This window comes from Cyclopterus lumpus, chromosome 14, assembly GCF_009769545.1.
Source record: "Cyclopterus lumpus isolate fCycLum1 chromosome 14, fCycLum1.pri, whole genome shotgun sequence".
Taxonomy (NCBI): domain Eukaryota; kingdom Metazoa; phylum Chordata; class Actinopteri; order Perciformes; family Cyclopteridae; genus Cyclopterus; species Cyclopterus lumpus.
The window spans coordinates 16,007,003-16,022,859 of record NC_046979.1 but is presented as its reverse complement, the minus strand read 5'-3'; the positions used below and the strand labels follow the sequence as shown (position 1 = coordinate 16,022,859).

Below are 15,857 nucleotides of genomic sequence, written 5' to 3'. Positions count from 1 at the left end.
GCTTTCCCATACACTCATTTTGCTCACCTGACCTGACCTGACCCAGGATATCTTTCCTCTGTGAGCCGTTTCATCTCACATTGAGCTTTAGTTGACCTCGGTGATTAGCTTAGCTGTACGGCAGATGGTGGGTGGAAAGCTTTCGGAGCCACACTGTCACCAACTTTAGGGCTCAAGAGGGGCCCAGGGGTGAGGATTATGATGCAGAGTCAGCACTGGAAATGCGTGAGTGGTGAATATACAGTACAATAGAGCAGACCATTGTGAGAGAAGATGAAATTGTCGGTGGGACAAAGAAGCTTGAGCATGACAGAGAAATGAAGAAGACGGTGCATTAGGAAGTCACAGGGGGACAGAGAAAGAGACAAACAGAGAGGAGGAGGAGGGAGGTGGTCGTACTACTGGCTCAGGCCGTGGGCTTCCTGACGGGTGAGGGGCGGGGGGGGGGGGACTCCTCTCTCAGGCTTTCTTGGCTGCTGATTGACCTCTGACCCCATCATCTGTCAGCATCTCGCAGTGCACTTCTGGAATGCGGTGGCCAGTGAGGTGCCATTCCCTCAGCCACCCTCAGTGCATAATGGGCGACTGTATTCCCAGTGTCACTGCTGCCCTTTGTCCCACCCTCAGTCTCCTGTGCTATGAAGCATCAGCCTTGGGAGCTTCTTTCCGTCCGTTCTTCAGGGACGGCGAATCTGATGTCTTCACTGTCTTGCGAGGAGGACTCACTGGTTCGGCAGCGAGCTCGTGTAGCGATGGCTCCTTATACATCGCAACTGTGAGACAAAGATAGACGCTGTTGGTTAACAATAAGGGAGGTGATTAATAACCAAGCGACTGGTTTACATTGTTCCACAGTGACACAAAGGACACAAACCCTCTATAACTTTAGGCAGGAAGTGTGCTGCTCCTTTGGTCTTCTTTACCCGGTTGCCCTTCATGACCTGGCCATCACGGTTGATACCGATATACCAGGAGCGGCCAGACTGGGTCTGGCGATAGAGCATGGAGGAGTATGTAACGTAGTAGTTCTCAAACACACTCTCCTTGAACTTACACTCCGGAGTGAAGTGCTCCTGAAATGAAATATGGAAAAGTGGTTGAGAGGTGCATTCATATTAGCAAATAAAGAAAGAGCAGAAAAATGTTGTAAACTGTGAAACATATTTTCTCGAGTCTTTGAACATGAACTCCAACGCATATGAACACTCACTTGAAAAGAACAACAACAACAACAACAACGTGAATATAAGAAGTGAAATACATTAACTAGGTGACTGTTTCCTGAGGGGAAAGCATGGAAAGAATTATATCTGGACTTAATATTTCTTTGAAAGCATGAACATCCTGGTCCTCTGGGAACAGTAAGACATGGAGGCTTTATATCCATGTAGAAACAGCCCTAACATCTCTGCTAAACATAACACATTCCCAGAGGACAAGAGCAAAGAAGATCAAAGCACTGAAGCACTGACACCTATACACACATATTACATACTGCACATACAAATGAGTAATTCTGACATCAACTTGTAGTGACTACGTCAGAGGCATCCCAAGTTTAGAAGAGTAACTTGCTTAGCCCTCAGTATAATGACCAAGGTCCCAGGTAATGGGTTCGGTCTTTAGGAAATTTGTAGATTGGTGTTCATGAACAAAATCCTCTCCAAAAATAGTATTTTGGAATCAGTTTTTCTGCAGTATGCGTATCCATATGTATTGACCATTCATCGTGGCTGAATGTGTCCTGTGAGTGATCATGAAGTGTCATATGTTCTGTTTAAGTTTACGTAATTCAGAGTATTACCTCCGCATTGCGCTCAACACGGCGACGGCCGAGCCAGCGGCTAAAGGAGCAAGCAGTGTTTATCGAAGTTGGAACTGAAGGGTGGGCGTTACGCTTTTTGTGACAAACATGGAATGGAGCTTAAACAATATATACAGTATATATATATATATATATATATATATATATATATATATATAACATATTCAGAGGTTTTGAAGGGGACAGAAGCGTGAAAAAATACTTAAATGTAGCCAATTTATTCCATTAAGTTGTTCCAGTTGTTGACTATTTTGACACAATCGTTCGTAAAAGACATTATATTTGTTTGCCATATTGGTTAAAACACAAGGTCTTCATCAGAATGAACTGCTTACAACTTATAGATGTCTAAGTCAATTGCAGTTCATAAATAGACGCTGTTTTTTAAGCGGTGACAAACCAAAAAGATTGAGAACTACTAGACGTTTTCAGACTCCGGGTCTGTTAATAGTTAGATTAATTAATCTCCATCATTCCCCAAAAAGAGAATTATCCATTTGTGCCGTCAATTGTCCAAGACTGAATCTGAATGACATTACAAAATCAAATTAGCAAAACTTGGATCAAATCCAACAATATAGCCCGTCGTCGTAAATGATCATGTTCCAGCAGCACGTGCTCAACATGAGGACTACTGAACCCTGCATAATGTTGACTGGTGATATTAACCAATAGAGACAGATATACATCTCTCTTAGCTTCCACCAGGGTCTTGACAGGGTCCTTCTCCTGTCAGAGAGCAAAGACAATCTGCTGGATTGATTAAGTGAGAGCAGCTTGGCAGAAATGGCTGAGTGGAGAATTTCTGTGAGACTCGGGATGACAGAAAAGGGCCAACGGATCCCAACTTGGCATTTACAGGCTTGAACTAAGAGCCAAAGGTAGATTGAGAAGGTAAAAGGAGACCTCCAGTTCCACACTTATCAATGATCATCTCCTTTCTCCTTCACACGGAGGCGTCGTCCTTTCGCTGAGAAGACAATTCAGGACTTTGTGCCCTTTCTGCGTCCACTCCTGCTGTCCTCCCACCATAAAAAAAACAAACGAGACAAGCCCCTACCCTTAACTCCACACACTCTCCTACATCGCGGAGCTATTTTAAGATCCTCTGACAGGTTTGATATCTTCTGCTGTGCTAACACAAAGAGGATGAGATCGATAGATGATCTGCTTCATTCATTATTAATCAGGCCAGAGAGCAAGAGGGGTGGGAAGTGTGCGAGACAGAAGGGGAAAGGTAGAGGGGGACAGGAAAGAGAGCAGAAGTTGGGAGAGGACAGAGGGGTTGCTGGGTAATAGAGGAGATTAAGAAGAGAGAGACCTGCTTCTTTGCATCTCTCCCAGGACCAAAGCTGGGCTGACAGGGGCTTTAGCATATCATGATGTGACACTGATTGTCCCTCTGAAAAGAGAACCCTTCACTCCAACAAAACACCCTTCAGCTCAACCTCCGAGATGGCACCAGTGATAACACCTCTCCCAAGTCATCCTATAATTACCTACATTAAATTAACTTAAATTAGCATAATGATAGAACCAACATCTTCTGTATTTCATCCAACGGTCTGGAGGAAAAAAAATGCACACTGAGAGAGCAAGCAGAGAAGAAGAAAACATGGTACTGAAGATCCAAAAACAGAACTTTTTCATGAACACCTACACCACAATGGCCAATATACCTGTCCCTAACTGAGACAGATATGTTGCTGAAATGTTCCTCATCTCTGAAGCTCACCTTGAGTACAACCTCCAGAGCTCAGCAGAACTACTGAGACCACCCAGGGGTTACCCACTGAAGACATCACTCAAACCAACAGATATACCTGTGTAAATGAATCATAGTTGGGGACGTGTCGAGCGCTACACATGTTTAGGAGTGATGGGGGAATATTTCCATCTTAATGGCTCGGACTGGAAATGAAATAAAAACCTCTCGCTTCTACCGCGACTCATTGAGAGACTCGGGTAGCTTTCCTTCCATGCGTCTCAAGCCAAAAATTAATTTAAAGGAAAGCAGACGCGAAAGGTAATATGTAGCATGCGTGCTAAGAATCCCCAAGATAGGAAGAACCTTTTTATGATGCAGAGCAGCGCCTCGACCCCCCCCCACCTCCTTCCTCATCCCTCGTGTCTGATTACATCTATTCTACCTGCTTCAGGAAGCTTAACTCTCCATTCCACCAAACACAGGGATTGCACTCACCACCAAATAAGGACAGTGAAGAACTAATAATACACACTCAAAGGGCAGATTACCTTCAATATGACTACCGTCTTTCCCTGCATTTGAGTAAAAGAGCAGGAAAGTTATGACTAAAAAAATAGAGACCCCATGAATAATATCTTGTTCACTTTCATTTCATCGCGTATACACAGGCATGAAATCAGAACTAATGCCTCTGAAAATGTGAAGTCTACTTCTAAAACACGTTTTAGCATTTCTGATATGCAGTCCCCTATTTAGACAGCAGGGGTCACAGTGTTAAACAGGCTTCCTGCATCTATTGACTGTCCCATCAGCTCTCACTGTAATCTACAGGAAGCTGTGAAATCTACCCAGTTGCAGTAATCCCACAGTGTTTCCATAGAACTGCATCACTTCTGCAGCAACCCACTCGCATGACGACGTGAAATGTAAAGCTCATTCACAACAATCCTCATGCACATAGTGTGTGTGCGTGCGTGTGTGTGCGTGTGTGTGTGCGTGTGTGTGTGCGTGTGTGTGTGCGTGTGTGTGTGTGTGTGTGTATGCAATGCAGAACACCACCAGCAGGGCATGTTGCTGATGTTGTTGTCACACCAGATGTAAACACACTCTGACATGCCACGTTACATAAATCAATAGATCATAGACGTGCTTATTAAGAGGGGCTTAGAGAGGATGAGACCGGCAGTTACTGTCTATAAAAACACATGTATGGTCTGTCTGTGATGCTTTATGATCGGCCATTGAGGCCTGCGTGGCGAGTGCAGAGTGGAAAATAATGTGCAGGGACTCGTGCCTCTGCTGCGTTGACTGACAGATAAAAGGCCCCCGTCAATATAATGTAGCCGAGAGAGGAATTCTGGCCGACTTTCCCTCTTCGACCCTCCGTGACAGAGGTGACCGGCGGCTGCCTTTATCACCCTGCTTTGAATTGTCTGGGTAAGATAGGACACAACAAACACAAGAACTTCATACACGTTTTGGAAGGAGAGCACCTTTACGAGGAATGCCTTTATCAATCAGAAAGAGTAGTTTCTGCTTTCACTCTGCTCTTAATTGGCTGCCTGGCTAAATGTATTATCATTGTATTTCTGCACTTCATCTTTTCTCTCTTGCTCTGGCCAATTATCCTCTACGCTACTTTTTCTAATGTCCACATTTCCTCCTGTCCTGTGATGAATACGATGCTATCTCGCTGCTGGTGTTGTCCTGCATCTCAATGTAATCCTCCCATGAAAAGAATAGAGAGGACATAGGGCCCAACTTTTCATCAATAGATCTCTCTCACCCTCTCCCCCTCTCTCCCTCTCTCCCTCTCTCTCCCTCCCTCCCTCTCTCCCCCTCTCTCCCTCTCTCCCTCTCTCTCCCTCCCTCCCTCTCTCTCCCCCTCTCTCCCTCTCTCCCTCTCTCCCTCTCTATCTGCCTGTCTTTCTCACTCTCCCCTAGCACACAACATCACAGGCCTCTACGGATCACAAACAATAGTGTTCATTATGCAGTTGTCCTTTTAAGTGTCTCTTTAATGCATCAAAGGACCGTATGAAGTGTGTGATTGTGCGCTCTCCCAGGTGACATCGGACTGTGAGAAAAAACGTGGTGAAATGTTTGTTTAATCCAAAACGACCACGACGGTCAATTTAGAGGCTCCCCGTGACCAAATTCTCAGTGTGACCGCTGCGAAAACCTTTTAAAAACCACTCATTGCACAAAGCGTGCTTTTATTTCCATATTTCCATTTATTCTTGCTAGGAATGTCCTAATCAAGTTGTTTTGGCCCTGACCAAAGTCTGATCTGATACTTACATGTTGATTAAATATGCATCTGACTCACAGAAGACGTCGTCCATTTCTGATCGTACAGAGGCGTTGGCAAGTCTTCCCTCACAAACAGTGACATGGAGGGCTTTTACCAGGCAGGATAAAAGTTTGCCCCGCCATCAAGTTACTCACAGAATTAACATTAGTTAGTTAGAATCAGCTGCTGTGACCTGCTGCCAGCGACGTTTATCATTTTAATTTTTTTTAAAGCGGAGGACAGCTCCCTCTAAAAACAGAGAGAAGCTACGAGCTGAACGTTTTGTACTCTGCTTTGCTCTAATGAGGAAGAGGGAGGAGAGATTCAAGATTATTGTGTGTCTGCATTAAGTGAATCTGTGTATTTTTCCAACCTCTCTGTCTAAACTCACTGGTGCGCCGAAATATTTCTTTGACATCTAACACTCAAATTTGCTTTGATATAATAAAGGAGATCAGCACTGCAACACAAAAGCACAATACAATACAGTAAAAAAAGAAGCTTTATTTGAGCTGATACTGATCCTTTAACATGTGTCTGGATGAGGAACATCTCTAATCCTTGGCATTTATTGTCCAATTTGACATGCTTCAAAATTTAGATTGTACAGTCTGATACAGATTGCAAGAAATACTTTTTGTCACATCTTTAATTTAGTCCAGTTTAGGTTATTGCATTTGTCAGAGACCATATAACAACAACAACAACAATAATCTCACACAAGAAAATTAGACGTATTGTAGCAACTAGCTGATGTCCATCTCAGTTCCTGACATTAAAAATATGCACAAACACCTGCATGAAGGAACCAAATATTTACAATATCGTGCAAAGCCCATGTCTAAATCTTGACTGGCACAAACACTGCTTCAGTTTGACAGCCTCCTTCAACACAATCCCCTTTCTCTCTTCTCTCTTACTCGCTCTGTCTATGAGGAGTTTTCCAGAACACATAGATTATAAAATGGGGCACGAATGAGCGGAGCTCTATTTTTATATCAGGATTCAGCCATTTCCTGTAGTCACTACAGGTAGTGAGGCTGAGATTTATGTGTGTTAGTGTTGTGTTAGATGTGTGTTAGTGTTGTGTTAGATAAGGCAGCGGTGGACTTGGTCTGCTTGTTATAGAGCCTGACTCCACAACCTGACCTCTGTGTGTGTGTGTGTGTGTGTGTTTGTGTTATTCCAGACAAAGAAACATAATTGCCACCATTAAGTAGCAGAAGTGGCAGTCTATGCAAGAACATGAGAAAATAGCTGCCAGAAAGCGACTAGTCTCACTGTCGTGAGTGACAGTGATGAACTTATTTATCGTAAATGAAAACATTTCGCGCTCTCTGGGCACGCTTTTAAATGTAAAAGCATATATGAACGTGCTGTTAGAGCACACAGAGATGTATAACGGGCCATATCGTGCCACCTGCACTCCCTCCTGCAAGCAGCAAATTAGCACATCTCATACACTATAGAGAACAATATGCGGTCATAAAATAAAACGTGCATGATATTACACAAAAAGATAGCTGTGCTGCACTTATACCGACAATGTAACTGATGTCTGTTTGGGAGAGAGGGAACTCTCTGCGAGGGGCAGTGTGGGAGGCAGTGCAGCTATTGACTGGTGCTGAGGAAATCCCTTCTTGCCTCTGCTCACAGAGACAGAGCACCAATGTCAAGTGCATGCTTAATCAGGGGCTCTGCTGGAACCAACACACAGACGACCTCTAAAGAGAACAAATTCATACAGGGGCACTGGCCTTTTTTTAAATGTATCTCCAGTAAACTCTGCATCAATAACATGCACTTGTTTTATCCTCGTATATTCTATTGTTATTTATTTGAAGTATGTATATAGTATACACGCGTTTGTTATCTGTCAGTGTTTTAAGAGGAACAACCAAGTGAGGACATAATGTCAACAAGGGCAGACAATTTCAAAATATTACCCACAATGCTACTCATTTTACTGTCGGTATTCTGGCCACAAAGACTGTCTGGTGACAAATTCTTTTTTTTAGGAGTAAAGATAGACTGCTCTCTGAGCCTGGTCACAGTTATTTATAGCAACATGTGTATTACTTAATTACTATTGTGCTGTTAGCTCATACAGAACTGGATAGGCGACAAGTAAATAGTAAAATTCCCGCAATAGCTTTGCATTATGAACTATGTTTGTCATGGTGATGTAAGCAGCGTTATGAGCACTGTCCAGGGCGCTGATCAGAGTAAACAGCTCCGCCAGCTGCCGAGATGGGCTTCAACGCTTCCTTGCTCAACGAGTTTATGGTTGTCCGTGATCTTAATTGTTTGGGCCCTTTTATCTTTTTTTTTTAGCTAAACTTAAAGCAATGTTGCATGCCCTGTCCAAGGTGCTGATCAGACTGTGTCGCCTAAAGCTGTCCAAAGTACTGATCAGAGAGCATGCTGGGATTAGCACTGTCCAGTGAGTGCACACGTGTTTTTACAAGAATTACAGCTGGCAGCTTACTCCTGAAACTGACGGAAAATGAAGACAATACCTTCTGCTAATATGGCAGCCGATATCTTGGTTGCAAGTTGTAGATCTTTTCTCATATTAAGTTAGCTGAATACACCGATTTGCCACTTAAACTGTATGAAGCCCTGGTGGCTAGTTGACGGATACCCTACTGACACTTTGGTTGATAGACTTGAAATGATATTTAAGAGGTGCTTTGCAGCATTGACTGAATTCGACAAAACTAGTTGTTATATTGACACTCTGTCTCAGGGAGTGAAAAAGTTTCTTGAGATTCAAAAAGTACTCCAAACAACAGAACTAAATACACATAACTTACATTCTTGCCACTTTCCAAACTGCCCTGGACTAAATCTTTCAGTTTGTGTACTCAAGAGACCCCAGATTATCCAACAGTAGTTTCACACCCACTCTCCATTCCTCCCTCCCTGTCTTTTCCAAAAATAATTGGAATATTCATGCAAGTACTCTAAAGGCTTATCATCCTGGCTTTCCCTCAATCCGTCTCTATAGCCGGCTTTCCATCCAAATGTATTGCAAATTTTAACACAATTTTGAGAAAAGACGATTTTGTTGATGTTGACGTCATGCTTCATGCACGTCCTCATTTAACATAGTTTTTTTTATTGATGCACCTTTTGGCAATTTCTGTTTCAAGATTTTTAAAAACTTTTAGATGTTTCTTTTTTTTTGCTAATTGAAAATGTGCACAAATACAGGTGGATGGAATCACACATTCTGTGTCTCACCTTTCTCTTTCATACATTCATGCACACTTAAACATTTAAACCTAATTATGTGTACAGCACACACACTCTATACATGCATCGCATACTGTTAAGTACTGTTGTATCTATCTATTTTACAAACAGTCTCTCACTTGTGCAGCCATGCTAACCATCCATGAAGTCTGAAGTAGTCTGAAGTGCTCTAGAGAGCCGGTAAGTTTTAGCGTGTGTTTGGGAACTACTGAGCATACAACTGGATGAATGGGACTTAGATTATACTGCACGAGTTGTGTGAGAGTTTGTAAGTGGGTGTTTTGATATTGTTTTGCTTTTGTTAAATGCAGCCCCCATTTACTTCAATGCATCAGACTATTCTCCATGTTCTGTCTCTCCGCTCATCCGCTCAGCTAAAGCCAGAGCAATCTTAATCCAGAAGGGCATACTTACCGAGGTATAGAGGTATCCCTCACTATTCATGGCAAGGTATAATCCTGTCTTTGCCCCCTGTATTGCAACAATCCGCAGTCCCACTGGAATTAAGTTGAACTGTGCTGAATTGGAGAAAAAAGTGGGAGAGATAGGGAACGACAAAGACAGAGAGAACAAGAGAAAACGATTGTGAAAATCAACAGAATTTGCTTTTCTTTCTTCATTGTATGAGGCTGAATGGTTGCACTCAGTGCAGATGCTATATCTCCCTTAAGGCCAAATACTGTGACTTCTCAAGAGTTTATGTTTATGCAAACACAACACTACGTCACCTTCACCATGCTTTACACTGCCTCACCAAATGGAGTTTATAGAGCAGAGGATAGATACAGAAAATGGGTTGATTAAACTTCTCAAAAAAACTGCCCTATTCAAATGAAAAAGGGCCCATGTCTGAGTCTGCAAGGTCAAATAGGCAAATACAAAGACCTGATACTAGGAAGAGAACTGATCTGAAAACCACAACTAGATTGCAAAAGGTCAGGAGGAGCATTCACATCATTTCAATGGTGGCAGTATATGTCACTTGGAAGCACTCATAGCAGCTTTTGTGATTTATAAACTTCAACGTTTCAGGTCCAATCGCTATCTGTGATTTGAAACTCAGTATAGATGGCCTGCAAGCACGAGCACATGTCAAGCCTTTCTACATATGAGCAAGGGCCCATTCAATTACTAAAGTTTGGCAGTTTGACGGGAAGTTCCTTCCCATTAAAAGACTAAAATAACAGTACAAATTGGAACAAATTTAGACATGAGCTGACAATCCTAACTTGTGCTTTGACTCCTTTTCCCCAGTGTGACACCTGCTGCGGTTCTGTTTAGCTGAGGGTGTAAAGTTCAGCGTTAACTTTACCAAAGTTTGAGATTTGGCTCCTGATGGGTTCACAAGCAAAGGCATGTTGGCTAGAGACAGAAACACACTCACAAAATGAGCTGCTTTCATCCCTCGTGCTGTCCATGGAGCCGTCAGGCTGCATCTGCAGGTAGTATCCATGCTGGCTGTATAGCCGAGTAACAATGCCTTTCAGCTGTGGCTCTGCAAGGGAGCACAGGAAAACAACAAGGTATTAGACTGGTGCCACGCCAGAGGTTAAGAGCACAAACCACATTCACTGGTTTACTGAACCTGGAAGAGGAAAAGGTTAGTCAAACATTTCCCCAACCACAGAGGAGCTTTACTTTGTGCGATATCTGAAGTTAGAACGTGGTAATATTTTTACCATCACCATCGAATCAATCGATGGATTGCATTGAAATGTTGTACGGACATGCATAGTCTCCAGAGGTTAAGTCCTAAACATCTTTTTGTCTTGTGCCATGATCAAGTCAGAAGTAAAATGTCCCCAATACTAGCTCCAGAATTGATGACACTACCATTTCCAGCATGTTAACGTTGTCATTGTAAGCATGTTAGCATGTTAGCATGCGGACGCTACAGCGTGCAGCCTTATGGAGTCGCTAGCGTGGCGTTATACCCGTATCATACCATCAACCAGTGTCAAACTGGTCTAGAAACATTGCATAAAAGAATTGTGAACTCATACAGTGTCAGTATGGGTTTGAGTAATACCAGTCTTCTTCATTTCCAGTATATGAATAACAAAAGCATTTAAGAAATCAAGTCCCGTGAAAGGCCTATTGAGCATCAATGTAACGCCTTCAAGGAGTTTTCCCAGGAGGGAAGATGTCTGACAGACCAGATTATGATCGATCTCAGATATCATTAACATAATAGAGGAATACTTGTTCAACCTTAAAGCACTTCACAGTTCTACAAAAGAAAATAATACAGCTATTTATATTGTATAATTCTTGTTTGAGATTTTCTCTGGAGGATGGAAAGTGTAAACAAAAAATAGAGAGTTTAGGCTTTCACTATTCAACAACAATGTCTTAGTTAATTTGTGAATTGCCCAAGGTACATTTTGGGATTCATTCACCTAACACTGGGAAAGCATAACATACAATAAATCTAAATTCTGTAGCTGCTTGTAATTCAAGCGATGAATAAAATGTGTGTATGAAATAAGCTATACAGCATCAGTCCACTTGCCACCAGTGGTATTTTAAGGAAGAGCTGGGGTCATCAGAGGATGAAGTCAAGTGAAAGAGTTGGTCGGTCGCCCACTAAATAAAAGATACATAATCAAGGAGGGCTGGGTGGTGGAGGAGAGGATGGCGGGTGAGTAGAGAGATTGAATGTTTCATGAGTGGAGTCCCTGCAGCCTACTTTGCGTTCATTTAAGAAACAGACAGAATCTTTGCAGCAGCTCTCAGACGTCACTACAGCCCCCTCAATTACGCAAAGCTCTCGCGCTCTCTGTGTTGAGGAAATCTAAGTTGTCTCCTGAGCGCAGCACCTCTCCGCCTCGGCCAGGCCGCTCCGACAGCAAGGAGTACCCCGGCGTCCCCACTGACTGAAAATGAAAGCTCAGTCAGTGAACTGACCAGTAAAGAAATGGAGAGGGAAACATGGATGAAGGAGCAGTTCATGACAGAGCCTCTGGAGGATTTGGGGCCATCTGGGAGCTCCCCCCTCTGCTAAACCTCGCCCATGTCCTCACACACATTCCCCAGGGAGGGGCCTAGGGCACTGCGCAATCTGCCTGTCTCCTCAGACTGGCACAGGAAGCAAGAGAGTGGCAGAGGATGCAGGGAGGAGATCTGTAAGACTATGTCCCAGAGGAAGTGTGCCAGGGTTGAGGCATCAGTGAAAGTGTGACCTACTCCCATTGTTACATGCAAGCATCTGCAGCGCTCCCCACCCTCTCGCTCTCCTTCAAAGCTGCTTGTCAAAACATTTCAGTATCTCCTACTCCTGCACGTTCTTCTTCTTCTTTATTCCATTCTCCATTTCATTGTCCTTTGAGCTGCGTATGCTTTCATCCCACCAAATAACATCACAGATGGTCCAATCAGAGCAGGGGACGCCGTTCGTTACTTGATGCGAAACAGAGCGATGAGAGGGAGAGGGAGAGAAAGAGAGGGAGATGGCAGGATCAGGGAGGAGAGAAGTGAGCAGAGGGATGGCAGGGGAACAGAGTGAATGAGATGACACTGTCATTTCATCAAGAGTGACGGCTGTATGCGTGAGAAAAAACCCCATTTAGGCTCAACTTCAATAGGCAGCTTGTGCAATATGGCTGCAATCAAAACTCCAATGCTTGGTGTCAGGGGCACTAAAACTAATGTTTCACTTAGCAGAGCTGGCTCTAACTTCAAAATCCTCATCCCGGCGCACAATACATTTCTGATCCATGGTGTAATAAAAGCTCCCCAGCAAAAACTATAAAAGTCTGTGTTTCACTGCAGCTGCATTAGAGATTCCGAGATAATAAAACACCTCTGGCTCTCGCCACCTTATTAACATATAGATATTGCAACGTTGGACTATTAAGGCCTAAAGTCATATTTTATAAACCATTGTAGTCAAGAAGTCAGTGTGCCTTTATTATATCATCGTGGTATTTTGGACAAAAAGGAAAGTGAACTCATGTTTTGCTGCTGAGACCAACATTGTTTTGTTGTTGAAGAAGTTGAAGAACATTTAGAACTGGAAGGTACATGTCAGTAAGGTTATTATGGGGTTTGTGTGTTAATGTTGTAGTCACAGATGTATTCTATCTTACCGCGATAAACATGCAGAGTTGCATTTGCCTGTGATAAATAGGTTATCTAACCTTAACCGACTTGACTTTAATGACTTATTTGCTGGAGAAGATCAATGACGGCATCCCAGGCCCTCAACTGACAGATTTAATCATCAACCAATAATTTTTTGATTTGGGTTTAAAAAGGAAACTATAGGCCCACAGGAGGGAATTCAGCAGGAAATGCCTGGAAGACCTGTTGTATAACTACAGCAAATACCCGTCAGCATTGTTGGCGGTAAGGAGCGTGAAAGACTGAGAGTGTGCAACAGAGAGTACAGTTTGTAGAAATACTACTGTAGTAAAATACTACATGTGCTTACTGCTTGGAAGAAAGTATTTTACAGTGTTTGGGGCAAATGTAAACCTTCTCTGCCACGGATTCATATCCATTATTCTGTCACTCTTCACCTCTGCTGAAGCCTCTCCAAGCTAATGTTGATGAACAGGACGTCGTCTCCTAGTTTGGGGGCAGAGGGTCCCATGGTACCAAATAGATTCTATACTGATTTGTAGGGTATCGAAGGCATTATTTGCCGATTTTCTCAGGAGAAAACTAAATAACTTTTCCTGCAATGAACACAATTAAATGGGTCCAGGATCAATAGTGTTAAAGTGACTAGGTAGTAGTAGTAAAAGTGGATTTAGTGCTCCTCTTTAAAATAGTTTGTGCTTTTCTTTTCCCATAGGCTTGCATCTGCTGTGAACTGCTGAAGCTCTCATCTGGCTCCAATAGTTGAGTGCAGCAACAAGGCTCTTAACAACATGCAAATGAACAAAACTGTGCATAATCATAACACTGACTTGACTCGTTGTCATCAAATAGCAAAGATGCACTACAGCCCCATGTGTATTCTGCCAACTGCTCCCCTCTCACTGTCCTGACAGCATCTGAGTCTGCATAATGTGCACACACACACACACACACACACACACACACACACACACACACCTCCGTAGACGCACACAGACACACACTTGTTCTGTCGTAAATGTTGCAGTACGTTGGCATTAGGAGTGAATACATCAAGGCCTCAACAAACATGTCACATTGTCACCTTAGCAACATGCCTCTTTCATCAAAAACCTGCCAAGGTCAGATTGAAGAAGTAAAAGGTTGGAAAATGTATATCCATTCTATAAACCAGACCCAGTAGACCCAGTCTGTGTGTACTTTGATATATTACATACCGGATACTTGATCATCATTTATGATGTCTTCATGCACTGCAATGAACTGGAACGTGGCTTTTTTTAAAATTTTATTTTTTACCTTTAAATCTGCTGCAGGGGATACATTATTAAAAGGGTACCTGACAGAGAGAGGATATGGTCGAAATAATAAAATGAAAAAGCCAAGAAATGTCTTAACGTTTAATCCCTAGCATGGCTCAAGCTAGCACCAAGGACATTGTATGCTACATTTACCATAATGTAACTGGATAGCGTTGTTTTATTAAATCTTCCTTGAATGTGCACTTCTTTCAAACCCCACAACTTCAAATTGCAGTATCAAGTCCAACCAGAGCCACAGAAGACATTATACAAGGGTTTTCACAGGCTTTCACAGACACTGTTTAACAAGCCTCCTCCTTATGACTAAACCCACGTTCATGTATAACATCACTGGAGTTTCCCTTTAAACTTTGTAATAAGAGTGAGCCCCCCCACCCACCCTTCATAATCCCTGGAGAAGTACACTGACAGATTATGACGCAGTGTGAAAGCAGTCTACCTTTGGTTGGATTAGCAAAGCACGCAGAGTTGTTTACATGAGCAAAACGCCTGCGTTTGTTTAGTGTGCTGCTCTACAGGGGTAAACGGAGAAGAGGATAACTCTACGGGTTCAAAGGTCAATGTTTAGTGATTTGTGTATGTTAGGGCATACTTGTGTGTGTTAAGTAAGAGCACATTTCATATGGCAGGAGGCCAAAAGCAGTCAGTTTTATAAAACCATAACCCAAACAAATCTAATGTTTGAAGTGAAGCATCTTATAGTGCTGTGAGTAAGTACCGAAGTAGATTTACTTTCTTTTTCTGTTTCCTTCTTTAACATTTTAGAGAGAAATATTTCACTATCTATCTGACAGCTGTAGTTAATATTTGCTTTTACAAGCTACACATTTGACATAAAATAAAAAGCCTTCCTTACATCAGTGGCTAGTTGAGGCTCCTTGTCACGTTTCAGATGTCTATGAGGTGTTAGCAGTTCCATTTAAAAAGCTTAGAGGTAAAAAAAGTATAAAAGGCAGATACTAATTTATGTAACATAACTTTGTTCTGTCTTCTCATGACCCTTCAGGTACATCTTGGAGAGGCCTAACCAACTGAACTGTATCTAAAGTAGTTAAAACTAGCTCCACCTCAACCAGTGAAATGCCACTTACACATTGTTGCATCGGTATTAATCTGATAATACCATATATAACAATACATCAGTCACATGGGTAATTTGTATGTAATGAGTACTTTTAATGTCGATACTTTAAGTACAATTAAGTAAGACTTTGAATGCAGGATTTACTAAAAGTAAGCAAGTGTAACTCAGTGTAAAACAGTATGTGCCTTTTATATAAAATATTTAACAACTCCAAAGACTACTGGAGTCTCATTTATAAAACAATGCGTAGGATTCCCACTAATTCCCACTTGCGTATGTTCAAA

General features: G+C 42.4%; 1 protein-coding gene across 3 annotated transcripts in view; it reads right to left on the bottom strand.

The window, feature by feature from the left end:
• Window positions 1-636: 636 nt before the first annotated feature.
• Window positions 637-15,857, bottom strand: part of fgf11b (fibroblast growth factor 11b) — a 30,631-nt gene continuing 15,410 nt past the window's right edge. For all 3 annotated transcript variants that reach the window (XM_034550213.1, XM_034550214.1, XM_034550215.1), the window contains 4 exons: window positions 10,469-10,579; window positions 9,499-9,602; window positions 875-1,073; window positions 637-773 (listed from right to left, as the gene is read on the bottom strand). In XM_034550213.1, coding sequence (XP_034406104.1) covers window positions 637-773; window positions 875-1,073; window positions 9,499-9,602; window positions 10,469-10,579 — 551 coding nt within the window. The remainder of the gene's footprint in view (window positions 774-874; window positions 1,074-9,498; window positions 9,603-10,468; window positions 10,580-15,857) is intronic.